The 21687-nt window shown below is 43.3% G+C and overlaps 1 protein-coding gene across 2 annotated transcripts; it reads right to left on the bottom strand.

Annotated features, from left to right (window-relative positions):
- Positions 1-245: 245 nt before the first annotated feature.
- Positions 246-12390, bottom strand: LOC100560557 (alpha/beta hydrolase domain-containing protein 17A). 2 transcript variants are annotated; one of them, XM_016999146.2, is made up of 5 exons: positions 12300-12390; positions 7081-7573; positions 5190-5384; positions 4237-4416; positions 246-3504 (listed from the first exon to the last, which is right to left on the bottom strand). In XM_016999146.2, exons 2-5 carry the CDS (start codon positions 7404-7406, stop codon positions 3279-3281), a joined length of 927 nt encoding a protein of 308 aa, XP_016854635.1. In that variant the 5' UTR covers positions 7407-7573; positions 12300-12390; the 3' UTR covers positions 246-3278. The 2 variants fall into 2 exon arrangements, with proteins under 2 accessions (XP_016854635.1, XP_003230303.1); XM_003230255.4 differs by lacking the exon at positions 12300-12390 and adding an exon at positions 12063-12201.
- Positions 12391-21687: the final 9297 nt, after the last annotated feature.

Here is a 21687-nt window from a genome sequence, read left to right as displayed (position 1 = left end):
AGGCATTGAATGTTTGCCTATATGTGTAATGTGATCCGCCCTGAGTCCCCTTCGGGGTGAGAAAGAAGGGCGGAATATAAATGCTGTAAATAAATAAATAAATAAATATTATTATTAATGCTGGCTCTTTGGCTTAGAAATGGAGATGAGCACCAACCCCCGGAGTCGGATTTGACTAGACTTAATGTCAAGCGGAACTCAGAGACGCTCTCCGAATCTTTCTCGGAAAGGAATCCAGCAACGCCGGTGATTCAAACTTTTATTCCAGCAAAAAAAGAAAAGAATGAACGAAAGAAATGAAAGAAAGAAGGAACATAATGGGGATTCACCCCTCTAATTTCCCCTACCCTTGGAATTAAGTAATATGGAGTCAGAAATGTAGGGTGGACCTGTTTCACCCCGAAATTTAAAAGCATAGAAGTCCTGTCCCCTTTGGGTTTGGGTCTTAAATTTCGGACTAAAACACAGAGCGGATTCGATGCTCCTCCTCTGGGCATTGTCTAAAAATAACCGGGAGAGTCGAAGAGGTTGTGGACGGAGTGAACCGGACACACACTCCCTTCTCCCGTTGTGTTACATCCCAGCTTCTTTTGCAAGCCGTTCCCATTTTCCCACGGAGTTAATGTTTTGCTTCCCTCCCTTCCGCCTGCTTATTGCTTTCACAGGGATCCGAAAGCGCCAAACTGCGCACTCTCGGTGCTACAAAAATAATAATAATCTGCAATGAGTAAATTTTCCAACGAGGGTCAGTTGAATAGTTCTGCCTTTGGGTGATGTTGTTCAAGAGGTTGAAGGCCCTAAAATGGGGAAAGAAGGATGGGGCACACCCCAAAAAGGCGAAACTGCGCAGTCCCGATGCTACAAAAACAACCATCTGCAATGCGCAGCTTTCCAACTAGGGTCTTTTGACAATGCGTAGCTTTCCAATGAGAGTCTTTTGATCAGTCCTGCCCTTGGATGGTGTCGTTCTGCGCAGTCCCGATGCTACACAAACAACCATCTCTGATGCACAGCTTTCCGACGAGGGTCTTTGGTTCAGTCCTGTCCTTGAATGATATTGTTCATGCCGTCACTTATCTTCAAGACATGGAGCCCTAAAATGGAGCGAGGTCGGAATCCGAAAAGGCAAAACTGCACAGTCCCAATGCTGCAAAAATAACCATCTGCAATGCGCAGCTTTCTGACAAGGGTGTTTTCCTCATTCTGGCCCTTGGATGATGTAGTTCAAGATGTCTATGGCTGTTACCTTCCAAAGTGGAGACAGGTCGGAGCCCAAAAAGGCTAAACTGCGCAGTCCTGATGCTACACAAACAACCATCTCCGATGCGCAGCTTTCCAACGAGGGTCTTTTGACAATGTGCAGCTTTCTGACGAGGGTCTTATGCTCATTCTGGCTCTTGGATGATGTCGTTCAAGATGTCCATGGCTGCTACCTTCAAAACTGGAGACAGGTCGGCGTCCGAAATGGAGAAGCTGCGCAGTCCCGATGCTACACAAACAACTATATCCGATGCGCAGCGTTCCAACAAGGGTCTTTTGATCAGTCCTGACCTTGAATGATATTGTTCATGACATTACTTATCTTCAAGATATGGAGCCCTAAAATGGAGCGAGGTCGGCGTCCGAAAAGGCAAAACTGCACAGTCCCGATGCTACAAAAACAACTATCTCCGATGCGCAGCTTTCCGATGAGGGTCTTTTGACAATGCACAGCTTTCTGAAAAGGGTCTTTTGCTCAGTACTGCCCTTGGATGATGTCGTTCAAGATGTCTATGGCTGTTACCTTCAAAAATGGAAACAGGTCAGAGTCCGAAAAGGCAAAACAGCCCAGTCCTGATGCTACACAAACAACCATCTCTGACCCGCAGCTTTATGATGAGGGTCTTTTGACAATGCGCAGCTTTCCGATGAGGGACTTTTGCTCACTCCGGCCCTTGAATGATGTCGTTCACGATGTCTATGTCTGTTACCTTTAAAAATGGAGACAGGTCGGAGTCCGAAAGGGCGAAACTGCGCAGACCCGATGCTACAAAAACAACTATCTCCGATGCGCAGCTTTCCGATGAGGGTCTTTTGACAATGCACAGCTTTCCGAAAAGGGTCTTTTGCTCAGTTCTGACCTTGGATGATGTCGTTCAAGATGTCTATGGCTGTTACCTTCAAAAATGGAAACAGTTCAGAGTCCGAAAAGGCAAAACAGCCCAGTCCCGATGCTACACAAACAACCATCTCTGATGCGCAGCTTTTCGACGAGGGTCTTTTGACAATGCGCAGCTTTCTGACGAGAGTCTTTTGCTCGGTCCTGCCCTTGGATGGTGTCGTTCTGCGCAGTCCCGATGCTACAAACACAACCATCTCTGATGCGCAGCTTTCTGACGAGGTTCTTTTGCTCACTCCGGCCCTTGGATGATGTCTATGGCTGTTACCTTCAAAACTGGAGACAGGTTGGAGTCCGAAAAGGCAAAACTGCGCAGTCCCGATGCTACACAAACAACCATCTCCAATGCACAGCTTTCCAACGAGGGTCTTTTGACAATGCGCAGCTTTCTGACGAGGGCCTTTTGACAATGCACAGCTTTCCGATGGTAGTCTTTGGCTCAGTCCTGCCCTTGTCCCAGTCCCAATGATACACAAACAACCATCTCTGATGCACAGCTTTCCGACGAGGGTCTTTTGACAATGCACAGCTTTCCGATGAGAGTCTTTGGCTCAGTCCTGCCCTTGGATGGTGTCGTTCTGCGCAGTCCCAATGCTACACAAACAACCATCTCTGATGCGCAGCTTTCCGAAGAGGGTCTTTTGACAATGCGCAGCTTTCCGAAGAGGGTCTTTTGACAATGCGCAGCTTTCCGAAGAGGGTCTTTTGACAATGCGCAACTTTCCAACGAGGGTCTTTTGACAATGCGCAGCTTTCCAACGAGAGTCTTTTGACAATGCACAGCTTTCCGACAAAAGTCTTTTGCTCAGTCCTGCCCTTGGATGGTGTCATTCTGTGCAGACCCAATGCTACAGAAACAACCATCTCCAATGCGCAGCTTTCTGACGAGAGTCTTTTGACAATGCGCAGCTTTCCAAAGAGGGTCTTTTACAATGCGCAGCTTTCCGACAAGGGCCTTTTGACAATGCGCAGCTTTCCGACGAGTCTTTTGCTCAGTCCTGTCCTCGGATGGTGTCGTTCTGCGCAGTCCTGATGCTACAATAACAACCATCTCCGATGCGCAGCTTTCCGACGAGGATCCGATGTCCTTCGCTTGCGCTTCCAGAAGAGGGAGGGATGCTCAGTTGTGCTGCCCGGCCAGGTCTTGCGCGATGAACTTGCGTAGCCGCTCCAGGTACTGGCTGTAGAGCTCGATGTCGTTGTGCCCGGCGCCCTCGACCCAGAGCGGCTCGACGGCCTTGGGGCAGCGCTCGTAGAGGGCCAGGCCGTGGGAGAAGTCGATCACCTCGTCCTCCGTGCCATGGATGAAAAGCACCGGGGAGGTGATCCGGGACACTTTGTCAATGCTGCAGAAAGACGGGAAGGAAATAAATTTAGGGGAGATGTAATTCACCTATCTCCAGAGAGCACTGTGGACATAAACAACGATGGATCTGGACCTTATGCCCAAATCTGAATACTGATATTCGAATATTGATTTTGCCATTTGGGAGTTGTAGTTGATGGGATTTATAGTTCACAAAAATATAAACAATAATGATCCAATACGTTTGTGTATATTATAGTGGACTACAAACGTATTAGACCATTATTGTTTATATTTTTGTGTATTGTTTGCCATAGAGTTTGTCATTTGGGAGTTGTAGTTGCTGGGATTTATAGTTCACAAAAATATAAACAATAATGGTCTAATACGTTTGTGTATATTATAGTGGACTACAAACGTATTAGACCATTATTGTTTATATTTTTGTGTATTGTTTGCCATAGAGTTTGTCATTTGGGAGTTGTAGTTGCTGGGATTTATAGTTCACAAAAATATAAACAATAATGGTCTAATACATTTGTGTATATTATAGTGGACTACAAACGTATTAGACCATTATTGTTTATATTTTTGTGTATTGTTTGCCATAGATTTTTGCCATTTCGGAGTTGTAGTTGCTGGGATTTATAGTTCACAAAAATACAAACAATAACGGTCTAATGGAGACCCCTCTGGGGTTGAGAAACGCTGATCAAAACCCTCCCGACAGATGGCCACCCGCCTTCGTAATTCCCTGGTTCTCGATACTCACTTGGGGAACGCGTCGAAGCAGTAGGTCTTCTTGGTTTCGGGAAAGGCCACCCGCATGCCCGAGGTGAGTGGCGAGTGCAAGACCACGGCGGCGCATTCGTAGCGGGAGGCCAAGTCCACCGTGGGCACCGTCCCGATGCTCTGTCCGTACAGGATAATGTTCTCGGGGCTGATCCCGTACCTGGGCTCAAAGAAACGGAACATAAGAGTTGGTATAGAGGCTCAGCCCTGTCTCATGCTCTTGGGAAGAGGCCACGCCCCCACCCCTAGCCCCACCCTTTAGCCCTAAAAGGCCTCTCGGTAGAAATATAGAGGCTCAGCCCTGTCTCTGGCTCTTGGGAAGAGGCCCCGCCCCCACCCCTAGCCCCGCCCTTTAGTCCTAAAAGGCCTTTCAGGAGAAATATATAGGGGGTCTCTAGAGGTCATCTAGACTACCCCCCATTGACCAGGTGCCCACCTGAACCTCTTACTGTTGGAAGGGGATCTCTAGAGGTCATCTAGTGTCATGATCTTTGACATTTCCAGACACAGAGCAAGCGCTGACAAAGAACAGATGCCAGCCATAAAACCTCAATTACCCTCTGGTATGTGAGAGCCCCTATATAAATGGGCTACAGAGAAGATTCTGGTATTCTGCACAATAAAACCTGCTGGAATCTACCAGCGTGTGTTTTGGTGCTTTCTTCTGTTGGAAGACTTACCCACAGCACAACTGGGAGAAGAGAACCTTACAATTCATACAGAACACCAGAATCTTCTCTGTAGCCCATTTATATAGGGGCTCTCACATACCAGAGGATAATTGAGGTTTTATGGCTGGCATCTGTTTTTTGTCAGCGCCTGCTCTGTGTCCGGAGATGTCAAAGATCAGAGATCATGACATCTAGTCTGTCCCCAATATCGACAAGGGGCTCCCCGGAGGTCACCTAGTCTGTCCCCCTGTGACCACCTCACCGGGTGCGCAGGGCCTGCCAGGCGGCGTCCACGTCGGCGTAGAGGTTCTTCTCGGAGGGCTTCCCGCTGCTGACCCCGTAGCCCGAGTAGTCGTACGAGAAGATGTTGCAGTTGATGCGGGTGCCCAGGCTGATGTAGAAGCTGCACATCTGGCCCAGGTCCACCGCGTTCCCGTGAGAAAACAGCACCGTGAACCTGGCGCGGAGACACAAGCAAGGAGGTTACGTGGATACGTAAGAGGGGCGCGCTGAGGTCCTGAAGGCAAGATTGGAAACAGGAGGGGTTTTCCTCTACTTGCTATTCCACTTCTCCAAACTTAAATAACATTTATTATTATTATTATTATTATTATTATTATTATTATTATTATTATTATTATTGCATTGGCCGTTTTCGCAGCAGCGTCACACTCTCAACTTAGATTCAGTGTGGATACATGAAGACCCCTAGATCCCTTTCATATGGACCGTGACTTCCCTTGATCTGAACTTAATATGGACTGTGACTTGCTTTGATCTGTGGATGCAAGTCGACAATCGCATTGGCCTTTTTCGCTGCAACGCCACACTCTCGACTTATGTTCAGCGTGAGTGCAACAAGACCCCTAGATCCCATTCATATGGACCGTGACTTCCCTTGATCTGAACTTAATATGGACTGTGACTTGCTTTGATCTGTGGATGCAAGTCGAGAATCGCATTGGCCTTTTTCGCTGCAGCGCCACACTCTCGACTTATGTTCAGCGTGAGTGCACCAAGACCCCTAGATCCCTTTCATATGGACCGTGACTTCCCTTGATCTGAACTTAATATGGACTTCGACTTGCTTTGATCTGTGGATGCAAGTCAACAATCGCATTGGCCTTTTTCGCTGCAGCGCCACACTCTCGACTTATGTTCAGCGTGAGTGCACCAAGACCCCTAGATCCCTTTCATATGGACCGTGACTTCCCTTGATCTGAACTTAATATGGACTTTGACTTGCTTTGATCTGTGGATGCAAGTCGACAATCGCATTGGCCTTTTTCGCTGCAACGCCACACTCTCGACTTATGTTCAGCGTGAGTGCACCAAGACCCCTAGATCCCTTTCATATGGACCGTGACTTCCCTTGATCTGAACTTAATATGGACTTTGACTTGCTTTGATCTGTGGATGCAAGTCGAGAATCGCATTGGCCTTTTTTTGCTGCAGCATCACACTCTTGACTTAAGTTTAGCTCGTGACGTACTAAGACCCTTAGATCCCTTAAACATCAACTATGACTGCCATGCTTCTAAATACCTAGGAACGCATTGGCCTTTTTCGTTGCAGCACCACACTCTCGACTTAAGTTCAGCGTGAGTGCACCAAGACCCCTAGATCCCTTTCATATGGACTTTGATTTCCCTTGATCTGTGGATGTAAGTTGAGAATCGCATTGGCCTTTTTTGCTGCAGCGCCACACTCTCAACTTAAATTCAGTGTGAGTGCGCCAAGACATCTAGATCCCTTTCATATGAACCATGACTTCCCTTGATCTGTGGATGCAAGTCGAGAATCACATTGGCCTTTTTTGCTGCAGCGTCACACTCTCGACTTAAGTTCAGTGTGAGTGCGCCAAGACATCTAGATCCCTTTCATATGGACCGTGACTTCCCTTGATCTGAACCTAATATGGACTTTGACTTCCCTTGATCTGTGGATGCTGCCAAGAATCGCATTGGCCTTTTTCGCTGCAGCGTCACACTCTCGACTTAGGTTCAGTGTGAGTGCACCAAGACATCTAGATCCCTTTCATATGGACTTTGACTTCCCTTGATCTATGGATGCAGCCGACAATCGCATTGGCCTTTTTCGCTGCAGTGCCACACTCTTGAATTAAGTTTAGTGGGGGATTCCCTTGCGCTCACCTGGCGCCCGGTGCGCAGCGGACGTACATGCATCCCACCCGGTTCCCGCGGCTGCTCTTGGTCAGGAAGACCTCCATGGTGTCGAGCTCGCGCTGGGAGTACTGGAAGTCGGCCCGGTCGGCCAGGTGGAGCTTCCAGCGGGACAGGGCCCCGCTCCGAGGGGACGAACCGCCACCGCCGGACGACGACGACCCCGCCGGCTCCGGTTCGGGGACGATGGCATACGTCGGCTCCGGCGGCAAGAAGGCCAGCTTGGCGGCGATGCGCCCGGGGCACGGCGGGCAGCAGAAGAGGCAGCAGAGTTCGCTCACGGAGAGGCCGTTCATGGCCGGAAAATAGTCTTTCTCTCCCGTTATCGGAGAACCAAAAACAAAGCAGAGGAGCCCGCCGGTGAGAAGAAGAACAGCGTCTTTATGACATCTCCGGCCGGAACGTGCGGCTCCCACATTCCGGCGCCAGGGCTGAGAATCCCGGAAATGTTCCAAGGAAGGCCCTACGAAAGGAATAATACGAGGGTTATCCAGAAAGTGAGCCCCGGTGGCAAAGTGTGTTAAAGCACTGAGCTGCTGACACAGGGCCAAGCCCAAAAAGAAGGGAAGTGTGTCTTAAAAGGAAGCCTCTTTGAGGAATATAGTTGGAGCCTTTGAGAAGGGAAAGGGTAAAGACTATATGGTAACGTTTAAATCCTGGGAGAATTGGATTTAAAGGTAAATTTTGGTCTCGGAGAAGGGAAGTGTGTCTTAAAAGGAAGCCTCTTTGAGGGAATATAGTTAGAGCCTTTGAGAAGGGAAAGGGTAAAGACTATATGGTAATGTTTACGTCCTGGGAGAATTGGATTTAAAGGTAAATTTTGGTCTTGGAGAATTAATAATAATAATAATAATAATAATAATAATAATAATAATACTTTATTTTTGTATCCCACCACCATCTCCCCGAAGGGGCTTGGAGTGGCTAACATGGGGCCAAGCCCAAAAAGAAGGGAAGTGTGTCTTAAAAGGAAGCCTCTTTGAGGGAATATAGTTAGAACCTTTGAGAAGGGAAAGGCTAAAGACTATATGGTAATGTTTACGTCCTGGGAGAATTGGAATTAAAGGTAAATTAACCAAAATTTAATTTACACACTTCCCTTCTCCGAGACCAAAATTTTCCCTTCTCAAAGGCTCCAACTATATTCCTCAAAGAGGCTTCCTTTTAAGACACACTTCCCTTCTTTTTGGGCTTGGCCCCATGTTAGCCACCCCGAGTCCCTTCGGGGAGATGGTGGTGGGATACAAAAATAAAGTATTATTATTATTATTATTAATTCTCCAAGACCAAAATTTACCTTTAAATCCAATTCTCCCAGGACGTAAACATTACCATATAGTCTTTAACCTTTCCCTTCTCAAAGGCTCTAACTATATTCCTCAGAGGCTTCCTTTTAAGACACACTTCCCTTCCCCAAGACCAAAATTTACCTTTAAATCCAATTCTCCCAGAACTTAAACATTACCATATAGTCTTTAGCCTTTCCCTTCTCAAAGGTTCTAACTATATTCCCTCAAAGAGGCTTCCTTTTGAGACACACTTCCCTTCTCCGAGACCAAAATTTACCTTTAAATCCAATTCTCCCAGGACGTAAACATTACCATATAGTCTTTAGCCTTTCCCTTCTGAAAAGGCACACACTATATACACAGCAAACAGAGGAATGGATCAGCAACTCAACACACTGGAGAGGTTTGGGGAGAATTCACCATGTAGGTCCTGGGATGCATAGTTCACCTGCAATCTAAGAACACTCAGAACACAACCAATGAGGGACCTGGACCAAACTTGGCACACCGAACCCCCATGACTTACTCAACGTACTGGATGTGTTGGAAGGGAAATGGAAAACATAAAACGGAGGAAGAGGGTGATTTCCTGGCCAGAGGGAAAAGGAAAAGGCGTTTTGTCACTCAAGAGAAACACGGGTCAATCTATGGCACCCGATGCTCCGCCAGATGCAGCTCGGAAAGAACGAGGGAATTAATTCCCTGGGAATTACAATTCGGAGTAAACAGAGAGCGGAGAGCCGGACAACACCCGACAACCTATCCGCTGGCGGAGTTGATTTGATAGGATTTCCTTAAGCAACAGATATGTTTTGGACCACTCGTATTCATCCCTAGACGAAACAACCAAGGCTAGCTAACACCTACCAACAAAGGATTCCCCCCAGGCAGGGAGCAGCCAGGCTTTGAAGCTGCAAGGCCACTCAATGCTAATCAAGGTGGCCAATGGCAACATTCACAGGCAAGAGTTCTTTCTTTCTCTCACCCCAGGACATCATTACACGTATGTATATGTATATGTATATGTGTGTGTATATATATATATATATACACACACACACACACACACACACACACACCAACCCCACTTGCCTAGTTTCCAACAGACCTCATGCCTGCCAAAGATGCGGGCGAAACGTCAGGAGAGAATGCTTCTGGAATATGGCCAGACAGCCTGGAAAACTCGCAGCAAACCAATGTGACAGCCTTTGCAATATTAAAAAATTGCAATAATAATAATAATAATACAGTAGAGTCTCACTTATCCAACACTCGCTTATCCAACGTTCTGGATTATCCAACGCATTTTTGTAGTCAATGTTTTCAATACATTGTGATATTTTGGTGCTAAATTCGTAAATACAGTAATTATTACGTAGCATTACTGCGTATTGAACTACTTTTTCTGTCAAATTTGTTGTTAAACATGATGTTTTGGTGCTTGATTTGTAAAATCATAACCTAATTTGATGTTTAACAGGCTTCTCCTTAATCTCTCCTTATTATCCAACATATTCGCTTATCCAACATTCTGCTGGCCTGTTTATGTTGGATAAGTGAGACTCTACTGTATATATATATATATATATATATATATATATATATATATATATACCAACCCCACTTGCCTAGTTTCCAACAGACCTCATGCCTGCCAAAGATGTAGGCAAAACATCAGGAGAGAATGCTTCTGGAACATGGCCAGACAGCCCAGAAAACTCGCAGCGAACCACTGTGACAGCCTTTGCGATATTAAAAAATTGCAATAATAATAATAATAATACACAACATGAGTATTTAAAGATCGAATTGCAAAGACTATGGCACAATACAGTCAAAGGTGGTCTCAGTGGTGGTGGGTACACTGGGCGCATTGCCGGCATCGTGATTTTGTTTGCTGTGTAATAATCTTGTTGTGTATCAAATAATAATACTAAGCCCCTGCTAACCTAGCAGTTCGAAAACATGCCAAATGTGAGTAGATCAATAGGTGCAGTCTGGCGGGAAGCTGCAGTCATGCCGGCCACATGACCTTGGAGGTGTCTACGGACAACGCCGGCTCTTTGTCTTAGAAATGGAGATGGGCACCAACCCCCAGAGTCAGACATGACTGGACTTAATGTCAGGGGAAACCTTTAGATTTACCTTAATATGAGTATTATATATTATTAATATGTATAATAATGATCATAACATAATATATTATTTCTATTAGGAGACTTCAAAGCCAGACTCCATGTAGATTCCTATAGATGCAGCCCAGAATCGTATTGGCTTCTTGAGCTGCAGCATCACACTGTTGGCTCGTGACTCCATGTAGATTCCTATAGAGGCAGCCCAGAATCGTATTGGCTTCTTGAGCTGCAGCATCACACTGTTGGCTCGTGACTCCATGGAGATTCCTATAGAGGCAGCCCAGAATCGTATTGGCTTCTTGAGCTGCAGCATCACACTGTTGGCTCATGTTCAGAACTGGGCACAGTAGCGTTCCAGGTGACCAAAGCAAAAAGCAGTTTCCTAAACTATAAGGAATGAAAACTGGATTATTTCAGGGGAGATCTGACCCAAGCAGAGTAGTCAGACTCCATATACAGACAGCCCTGAATCGCATTGGCTTCTTGAGCTGCTGCACCACACTGTTGGCTCGTGACTCCATGTAGAGTCCTATAGAGGCAGCCCAGAATCGTATTGGCTTCTTGAGCTGCAGCATCACACTGTTGGCTCATGTTCAGAACTGGGCACAGTAGCGTTCCAGGTGACCAAACCAGAAAGCAGTTTCCTAAACTATAAGGAATGAAAACTGGATTATTTCAGGGGAGATCTGACCCAAGCAGAGTAGTCAGACTCCATATACAGACAGCCCTGAATCGCATTGGCTTCTTGAGCTGCTGCACCACACTGTTGGCTCGTGACTCCATGTAGAGTCCTATAGAGGCAGCCCAGAATCGTATTGGCTTCTTGAGCTGCAGCATCACACTGTTGGCTCATGTTCAGAACTGGGCACAGTAGCGTTCCAGGTGACCAAACCAGAAAGCAGTTTCCTAAACTACAGTATAAGGAATGATAAGTAGACAGGAATGATAATGAGGCAGCCCTGAATCGTATTGGCTTCTTGAGCTGCAGCATCACACTGTTGGCTCATGTTCAGAACTTGACACAGTAGCGTTCCAGGTGACCAAAGCAAAAAGCAGTTTCCTAAACTATAAGGAATGATAACTGGATTATTTCAGGGGAGATCTGACCCAAGTAGACTAGAGCCAGACTCCATATACAGACAGCCCTGAATCGCATTGGCTTCTTGAGCTGCTGCACCACACTGTTGGCTCGTGTTCAGAACTGGACTAGAGCCAGACTCCATGTAGATTCCTATAGAGGCAGCTCAGAATCGTATTGGCTTCTTGAGCTGCAGCATCACACTTTTGGCTCATGTTCAGAACTGGACACACAGTAAGAAGCGTTCCAAAGTGACCAAAGCAGAAAACAGAGTATGATTTCCTTTGAGTCTAGACACGAAACTCCTTAAGGGCGCAGCCTAAAAGCCAGGCCCCCCAAAGGGGCTTCTGTCCCCTTCCCTTTCCCCCCAATTGGGGGGCGATACCCCGTTCCTGGGCCCCCCCAGCGAGGCGGGAAGTGGGTCCCCCCAAACCTCTCCAAAAGGCTCACCTGGGCGCACAGGGATGGCGAAAAGGAAGGCGCGCACGCTCGGTGTGGTCTTCTTTCCCGTGGCTGTGGCGCCCCTCCGGCTCCGTCTTTCTCCCCCCAAAAGGGCTCAGTCGGAAGGCAAGGGTCCCCCCAAGAGGCCTTCAGCCCCCTTGGGCCTCTCCGAGCCCGACCTTCCGCCCCAGAGCCCCCCCAAAACAGCCCCCGCCGCCGCCTCTCCGTGCGCCCTCCATTACGCACCAGCTTGGGCAAGAGAAGCAGCTTCGGGTCTCGGTCTGTGTCTCCTCCTCTCGAGGAGGCGGATGTGACCGCAGCGACATCCGCACTGGAAGTGACGACGGACGCGGGAGGAGCCTTAGAACCCCCTCCCCGCTCTCCTCCCCCCGACACGCGTTCCCACGAGACAGCTGCGGGCGGACACGCGTCTGCGCAAAAGCTGCTTCGGGAAACCTTTGGCAAAGCAACTCCTCCCGGGTGGGCGCATGGATTCTGGTTCTGGCTCCCTCCTGGAATAGGATAACTACCCTGTTTCCCCGAAAATAAGACTGTGTCTTATATTAATTTTTGCTCCCAAAGATGCACTAGGTCTTATTTTCAGGGGATGTTTTATTTTTCCACAAAGAAAAATTCACATTTATGGTTGGATTTTTTTTAAAAAAAACGAAAATTTATTATCTACTGTACAGACAAACCAACATTACCAAACTGTGAATCCTTTCAAGAATTTCTATATTATATTTTATTACTATACTGTTTTTAAATTACTGTTTTAAATTTCTGTTCGTATGTACATTTATGTTGTTGGGCTTATCCCAGTGTAAGCTGCCCTGAGTCCCTTCTGGGAGATGGAGATGGAATACAAGAATAAAGTTATTATTATATTATTATTATTTCTTGTTACTACCTTTATTTCCCTGTACAACGATCTATGGTATGTACATTTACCGATCCTGCATGCTTCCAAACAAAAACTTTGCTAGGTCTTACTTTCGGGGGAGGCCTTATATTTAGCAATTCAGCAAAACATCTACTAGGTCTTATTTTCTGGGGATGTCTTATTTTCAGGGAAACAGGGTATATGCTTCCCACATTTCCAGCATTTCCCATCACCTTTTCCTTTACTGAATTTAGCGAGTTTATCCGGTTTGAGGTACCACCAGTAAAAGATCTTATACCAATTCTCCTTTAGTTCTACCGCATACGTAAATTTAAGATCCATCCTCCAAATCTTTTCCCACTCTGACATGTTTATCGTTATGGCCCATTTTGCCATCACCTCTTTGACTTGCACTTCTTCCATATCCCAGACCAATAGTTGCTGGTATAGTATTTTTTTATCACTTTCTTATCTGATTTTAATATTCTGTCCCAGCATGTGTCTTTGTTTTCAAATCCTATCTTTTGACCCTCTTTAAAACTTTCTTTTATTTGCCAGTAGTTTAACCATGTCATTGTTGGTTCTACCGTGTTTCCCCGAAAATAAGACAGTGTCTTATATTATTTTTTACTCCCAAAGATGCACTAGGTCTTATTTTCAGGGGATGTCTTATTTTTCCATGAAGAAGAATTCACATTTATTGTTGAACAAAAAAATGAACATTTATTCTATACTGTACAGTAGTTGTCATCACAAACCAACATAACCAAACCAGACAAACTGTGACTTCTGTCAAGAATTTCTTGTTACTACAATTATTTCCATATACAACTGGTATGTACATTTACCAATCCTACATGCTATGGTGTTTTGTTTGGTGGGCGCCGGGCATGCTTCCAAACGAAAACTTTGCTAGGTCTTACTTTCAGGGGAGGCCTTATATTTAGCAATTCAGCAAAACCTCTACTAGGTCTTATTTTTTGGGGATGTCTTATTTTAGGGGAAACAGGGTATCTATATAACATATCTATGTATCATATTATATCTATCATAACTATCAATCTATCATATATGTATCATATCATATCTATCATCTATCAATCTATGATATCTACATATCTATCTATATCATATCTATGTATCATATATATCTATCAGTACAGTAGAGTCTCACTTATCCAAGCTAAATGGGCCAGCAGAAGCTTGGATAAGCGAATAACTTGGATAATAAGGAGGGATTAAGGAAAAGCCTATTAAACATCAAATTAAGTTATGATTTTACAAATTAAGCACCAAAACTTCATGTTATAAAACAAATTTGACAGAAAAAGTAGTTCAATACACAGTAATGTTATGTTGTAATTACTGTTTTTCCGAATTTAGCACCAAAATATCACGATATATTGAAAACATTGACTACAAAAATGGCTTGGATTATCCAGAGACTTGGATAAGCGAGGCTTGGATAAGTGAGACTCTACTGTAATATCTATCTATCAGCCATATCTATCTATCATATCTATCTATCTATCAGTCATATCTATCTATCTATCTATCTATCTATCTATCTATGTATCTATATCTATCTATCATATCTATCTATCAGTCATATCTATCTATCATATCTATCTATCTATCAGTCATATCTATCTATCTATCTATCTATCTATCTATCATCTATCTATCTATCTATCTATGTATCTATATCTATCTATCATATCTATCTATCAGCCATATCTATCTATCATATCTATCTATCTATCAGTCATATCTATCTATCTATCTATCTATCTATCTATCTATCTATGTATCTATATCTATCTATCATATCTATCTATCAGCCATATCTATCTATCATATCTATCTATCTATCAGTCATATCTATCTATCTATCTATCTATCTATCTATCTATCTATCTATCTATGTATCTATATCTATCTATCATATCTATCTATCAGTCATATCTATCAATCAGTAATTATCTATCTATATCTATCAATCCTATCTATCAGTCATATCTATCTATCAATCAATAATATCTATCTATCGATCAATAATTATTTATCTATATCTATCCTATCAATCTATTTATCAGTCATCTCTATCAATCAATAGTTATCTATCTATATCTATCAATAATTATCTATCTATATATCAATCATATGTAGCTATCTATCTATTAGTCATATCTAACTATGATTATTTATCTATGATATTTATCTATCACATCTATCCATCATATCTATCGATCTATCATATCTATCAATCAATCTACCAATCTACCTATCAATCTATCCATCTAGATTGCTAGGCTAGCTAGCAATCTGTGTATCTATCATTCCTATCTATCATATCTATCTATATCATCTCTTCCCTTTCTCATCTCTTTCAATCAATCAATCAATCAATCAATCTACCATCTCCTTCCCTCTCTTCTCTATCTATCTATCTCTATCTATCTATCTATCTATCTATCTATCTATCTATCTATCTATCTATCTATCTATCTATCAGCTTCCCTCTTTCATCTTGATCTATCAGATGTATTTCTAGCTATCTTACCGGTTGATTCATGTGTTTACTATCTTATCTTATCTATCTATCTATTAGGCATGTCCAAAAATCGTTTTGAATCGTATATCGGATTTATTTCGGATTGTTCTCGCTTTTTGATACGCATTCCGAGACATTGTCTCACAGCGCAACCAGCAATGTAATTCGAACCATTGTTGGCCCATTCTCTAATTGACTCTTAATGTTTTGTTAATCCCCCCCCCCCCCCCCAAATTTGATTTCCAGTGTCCTTCTTGCTTACAAATATAGCAAGGGAATTTCTAGTTTTCAAAGTACAGTAGAGTCTCACTTATCCAAGCCTCGCTTATCCAAGCCTCTGGATAATCCAAGCGATTTTTGTAGTCAATGTTTTCAATATATCATGATATTTTGGTGCTAAATTCGTAAATACAGTAATTACAACATAATAATTCTGTGTATTGAACTACCTTTTCTGTCAAATTTGTTGTATAACATGAAGTTTTGGTGCTTAATTTGTAAAATCATAACCTAATTTGATGTTTAATAGGCTTTTCCTTAATCCCTCCTTATTATCCAAGATATTCGCTTATCCAAGCTTCTGCCGGCCCGTTTAGCTTGGATAAGTGAGACTCTACTGTATCTTTGCACAAGTTGCAAGGGCATTGCAAATTTGATGAGGATAGCTCAAGAAATGAGGGCGGGAGAGCCCTGTAAAAGCCCCCCCCGTTCCTTTTTTGGGGGGCTATTGCGCATGCGCGTCTTCCATTTTAGAAACATTTAGAATCATTACGAATTTTTGGAAATTTCCGAAATTTTTGGGTGAAAAAATCGTAAATACTTTCTATATCGAAGCGCCAGCGCCCCCTACTTTAGAAACGAGAATGGAAACATTTTTTTCATCGATCGGACATGCCTACTAGATGGACTAGATGGCCAACCAACCCCCTGCCATGCAGGAAAAGGCACAATCCAAGTGTCCCCGACAGATGGCCATCCAGCCTCCAAGTTTCCAAGGATGGAGCTTTCGCCAGACTCCAAGTCCCACCGCTGAACAGAGAATCCTATTTAGGTGATTAACGACAACATTCACACTGGCCTCCAACTGACAAGAGTTCTTCTAAAGAAATTAAGATACGCATGGCACAGGTATTAATACACTGGTGGCGAAGTGTGTTAAAGCGCTGAGTTGCTGAACTTGCAGACCGAAAGGTCCCAGGTTCAAATCCCAGGAGCGAGTGAGCGCCCACTGTTAGCCCCAGCTCCTGCCAATCCTGAAGTTTGAAAACATGCAAATATATAATAATAATAATAATAATAACAATAACAAGAAAGCCACACTACAAACTAGAGCTGACAGCTGGCACAACAAAACATTGCATGGAAAGTTCCTTGACAAAATTGAAGGAAAAGCTGACAAGGAGAAGACCTGGCTCTGGCTCACGAATGGGACCCTGAAGGAGACAGAAGGCCTGATCCTTGCAGCCCAGGAGCAAGACATCAGGACAAAGGCAATTAAGGCCAAGATCGAAAAATCAGCTGATGACCCCAAATGCAGACTGTGCAAGGAAGCTGACGAAACCATTGATCATATCCTCAGCTGCTGTAAGAAAATTGCACAGACAGACTACAAACAGAGGCACAACTGTGTGGCCCAAATGATCCATTGGAACTTATGCATCAAGTCCCACCTGCCAGCAGCAAAGAACTGGTGGGATCACAAACCAGCAAAGGTCGTGGAAAATGAACACGCAAAGATACTGTGGGACTTCCGAATCCAGACTGACAAAGTTCTGGAACACAACACACCAGACATCACAGTGGTGGAAAAGAAAAAGGTTTGGATCATTGATGTTGCCATCCCAGGTGACAGTCGCATTGACGAAAAACAACAGGAAAAACTCAGCCGCTCTCAGGACCTCAAGACTGAACTTCAAAGACTCTGGCAGAAACCAGTACAGGTGGTCCCGGTGGTGATGGGCACACTGGGTGCCGTGCCAAAAGATCTCAGCCGGCATTTGGAAACAATAGACATTGACAAAATTACGATCTGCCAACTGCAAAAGGCCACCCGACTGGGATCTGCGCGCATCATCCGAAAATACATCACACAGTCCTAGACACTTGGGAAGTGTTCGACTTGTGGTTTTGTGAAACGAAATCCAGCATGTCTGTCTTGTTTGCTGTGTCATACAACATCGTTGTGTCAATAATAATAATAATACTTTTATTTTTATACCCTGCCTCTAGCTCCCCAAAGGGGACTCAGGGCGGCTTACATGGGGCCAAGCTACTCACTCATACATCAAAGAAAACAAAAGATTTTATCAATTAAGATCAGCCTAGACCCGAAGTTCTTCTTATTAGGGAAGCTGTCCATAAAAGAAAGGAACAAAGAAATTTTATTTAATTATTTAACAACAGCCGCGAGAATAACCTACGCAAAAGAATGGAGGACAAAAAACAGACCAGATATAAATTGTTGGTTTAATAAAATCCTGGAAATTATGAACATGGATAAATTAACGTATCTATTATCAAACACCCAGGGTAAACAAAAAAAAAACCAGACAGATTGGGAACCGATAAAAAATTATTTAAGAAATGAAAAATGTAAAGTTATAATTTAATAAATGTGTCGTAATCTTTAATAATACAAAGAATTTTTAGATGAGTATGAGGGGCAACAATACTGTCTCAGAATAAAGGATGAAGAAAAGACGCAGAATCAGGATAGGAGATAGAATGGTATTAGTAGCACCAAAGAAACAATATAAAGAACACCATATAATAGATGGAAGTCGATTTTAACAGATGTGTGTTTTGGTTATGTAAATTATTGTATTTTTGTCTATTTTTCTCTTGTTTTTTTCTTCTTCTACCTTTCTTGTGAGATTGGCCAATGCGGTTTTCTGGGGGAATGTATTCACTTTGTTTTGTTTTTTTCTCTTTTGTTGAACCTTTGTCTTGTCATTGTAAACCACATTATTATAAATGCTTGCAATAAAAATTCATTTAAAAAAATGTGAGTAGATGAATAGATACCGCTCCGGCAGGAAAGTAACGGCACTCCATGCAGTCATGCCTCTGGCCACATGACCTTGGAGGTGTCTACTGACAACGCCGGCTCTTGGGCTTAGAAATGGAGATCAGCACCAACCCCCAGAGTCGGACACGACTGGACTTATCGTCAGGGGAAAACCTTGACCTTTACTATACGCAACGGGAATAAAGGAAAATTGGTATAAAATGTTCTATACGTGGTATCTGACTTTGAATAAATTGGCAAAAATACAACAAAGGAAAAATAACTAATAAGTGTTGGAAGTGTGGGAAGAATAGTGGCAAATCATCCATATGTGTTGGGAGTGTAAAAGGATTAAAAAAAATTTGGCATGAGGTGCATAAAAAATAACAAAGATCTTGCAAAAACAGTTTGAATTTAAGCCAGAATGTGTTTTTAATGAGGACTTACTGACCCCCACCTTGACACAAACACTGATAAGATATTATTTTACCTGACTACTGCAGCAAGAATAGTACTGGCGCAGAAATGGAAAAATGGCTCAGTAAAGTGTTGGATATACAGTAGAGTCTCACTTATCCAACACTCGCTTATCCAACGTTCTGGATTATCCAACGCATTTTTGTAGTCAATGTTTTCAATACATCATGATATTTTGGTGCTAAATTCGTAAATACAGTAATTACAACATAACATTACTGCGTATTGAACTACGTTTTCTGTCAAATTTGTTGTCTAACATGATGTTTTGGTGCTTAATTTGTAAAATCATAACCTAATTTGATGTTTAATAGGCTTTTCCTTAATCTCCTTATTATCCAACATATTCGCTTATCCAATGTTCTGCCGGCCCATTTACGTTGGATAAACGAGACTCTACTGTAATGAACATGGACTTACTTACACAAAAAATGGCTCAGGACAGAACACCAGCTAACACAACAAAATGGAAACCACTCATAGAGTACAGTAGAGTCTCACTTATCCAAGCTAAACAGGCCGGCAGAAGCTTGGATAAGCAAATATCTTGGATAACAAGGAGGGATCAAGGAAAAGTCTATTAAACATCAAATTAGGTTATGATTTTACAAATTAAATACCAAAACATCATGTTTTACAACAAATTTGACAGAAAAAGTAGTTCAATACGCAGTAATGCTAAGTAGTAATTACTGTATTTACGAATTTAGCACCAAAATATCACAATGTATTGAAAACATGGACTACAAAAATGGCTTGGATAAGCGAGGCTTGGTTAAGTGAGACTCTACTGTATATTCAATAAATTTCCCAAAGTCTTGTTTGTTTTGATGTTCCCTTTTTAACTTTAATATTGCAAGCCTCTGGCGGCAAAGCGGGTTAAACCGCTGAGCTGCTGACCGAAAGGCTATGGGGTTGTTGTATGTTTTCCGGGCTGTCTGGCCATGTTCCAGAAGCAGCATTCTTTCCTGACGTTTCGCCCACAGCTATGGCAGGCATCCTCAGAGGTTGTGAGGTATGGAGAAATTAAGCAAAGAAAGGTTTATATATCTGTAGAAAGTCCCTATGTGTCCATTATTAGTATTACAATTTCTTCTTATTATTATTGATACAACGACATTGTATGACACAGCCAACAAGATAGATATGCTGGAATTCATATCACAAAATCACAAGTCAAACACTTCCCAAGTGTGTGATGTATTTTCGGATGATGCTGCAGATCCCAGTCGGGTGGCCTTTTGCAGTTGGCAGATCGTAATTTTGTCAATGTCTATGGTTTCCAAATGCCAGCTGAGATCTTTTGGCACGGCACCCAGTGTGCCCATCACCACCGGGACCACCTGCACTGGTTTCTGCCAGAGTCTTTGCAGTTCACTCTTGAGGTCCTGATAGCGACTGAGTTTTTCCTGTTGTTTTTCGTCAATGCGACTGTCACCTGGGATGGCGACATCAATGATCCAAACCTTTTTCTTTTCCACAACTGTGATGTCTGGTGTGTTGTGTTCCAGAACTTTGTCAGTCTGGATTCGGAAGTCCCACAGTATCTTTGCGTGCTCATTTCCCAATACTTTTGCAGGTTTGTGATCCCACCAGTTCTTTGCTGCTGGAAGGTGGTACTTGAGGCATAAGTTCCAATGAATCATTTGGACCACAGAGTTGTGCCTCTGTTTGTAGTCTGTCTGTGCAATTTTCTTACAGCAGCTGAGGATATGAATCATGGTTTCGTCAACTTCCTTGCACAGTCTGCATTTTGGGTCTTCAGCTGATTTTTCGATCTTGGCCTGAATTGCCTTTGTCCTGATGTCTTGCTCCTGGGCTGCAAGGATCAGGCCTTCTGTCTCCTTCTTCAGGGTCCCATTCGTGAGCCATAGTCAGGTCTTCTCCTTATCAGCTTTTCCTTCAATTTTGTCAAGGAACTTTTAATGCAGTGTTTTGTTGTGTCAGCTGTCAGCTCTAGTTTGTAGTGCGGTTTTCTTGTACTGATTCTGCTCTAGTTTGTAGTGCGGTTTTCTTGTACTGATTCTGCTCTAGTTTGTAGTGCGGTTTTCTTGTACTGATTCTGCTCTAGTTTGTAGTGCGGTTTTCTTGTACTGATTCTGCTCTAGTTTGTAGTGCGGTTTTCTTGTACTGATTCTGCTCTAGTTTGTAGTGCGGTTTTCTTGTACTGATTCTGCTCTAGTTTGTAGTGCGGTTTTCTTGTACTGGTTTTTTGTCTGCTGTGCTTTGAGGAGTTTCTGATTTTTGACTTCAATCAAAGCAGGTTCTTCACTTTGCTTTACATATTCTGCCAGGGCATGTTCTTCTTTTTTGACTGCTTGTTTTATTTGCAAGAGTCCTCTGCCCCCTGATCTTCTAGGCAGATATAGCCGGTCAACATCACTGCGAGGGTGCAGGGAATGATGAAGGATCATGAGTTTTCTTGTTTTTCTGTCCAAATTGTCCAGTTCCATCTGTGTCCAGTTTATGATGCCAGCAGTATATCTTATGACAGGTATGGCCCAGGTGTTTATGGCCTTGATGGTGTTGCCTCCATTGAGCTTGCTTTTGAGAATTTTTCTGACCGTTTGTGTGTATTCTTTGCTGACCACAGTCTTCACATGTTCATGCTTGATGTTGTCCAGCTGTAATATGCCCAGATATTTATAGGCCTCTTATTATTATTATTATTATTCCAAAATGACTTCTCCTCACTCCTTCAGTGTTCTTGGAT

This window comes from Anolis carolinensis, unplaced genomic scaffold (assembly GCF_035594765.1).
Source record: "Anolis carolinensis isolate JA03-04 unplaced genomic scaffold, rAnoCar3.1.pri scaffold_7, whole genome shotgun sequence".
Taxonomy (NCBI): Eukaryota; Metazoa; Chordata; class Lepidosauria; order Squamata; family Dactyloidae; genus Anolis; species Anolis carolinensis.
Note: the sequence above shows the minus strand (reverse complement) of the source record. Positions and strands in the feature narration are given on the sequence as shown.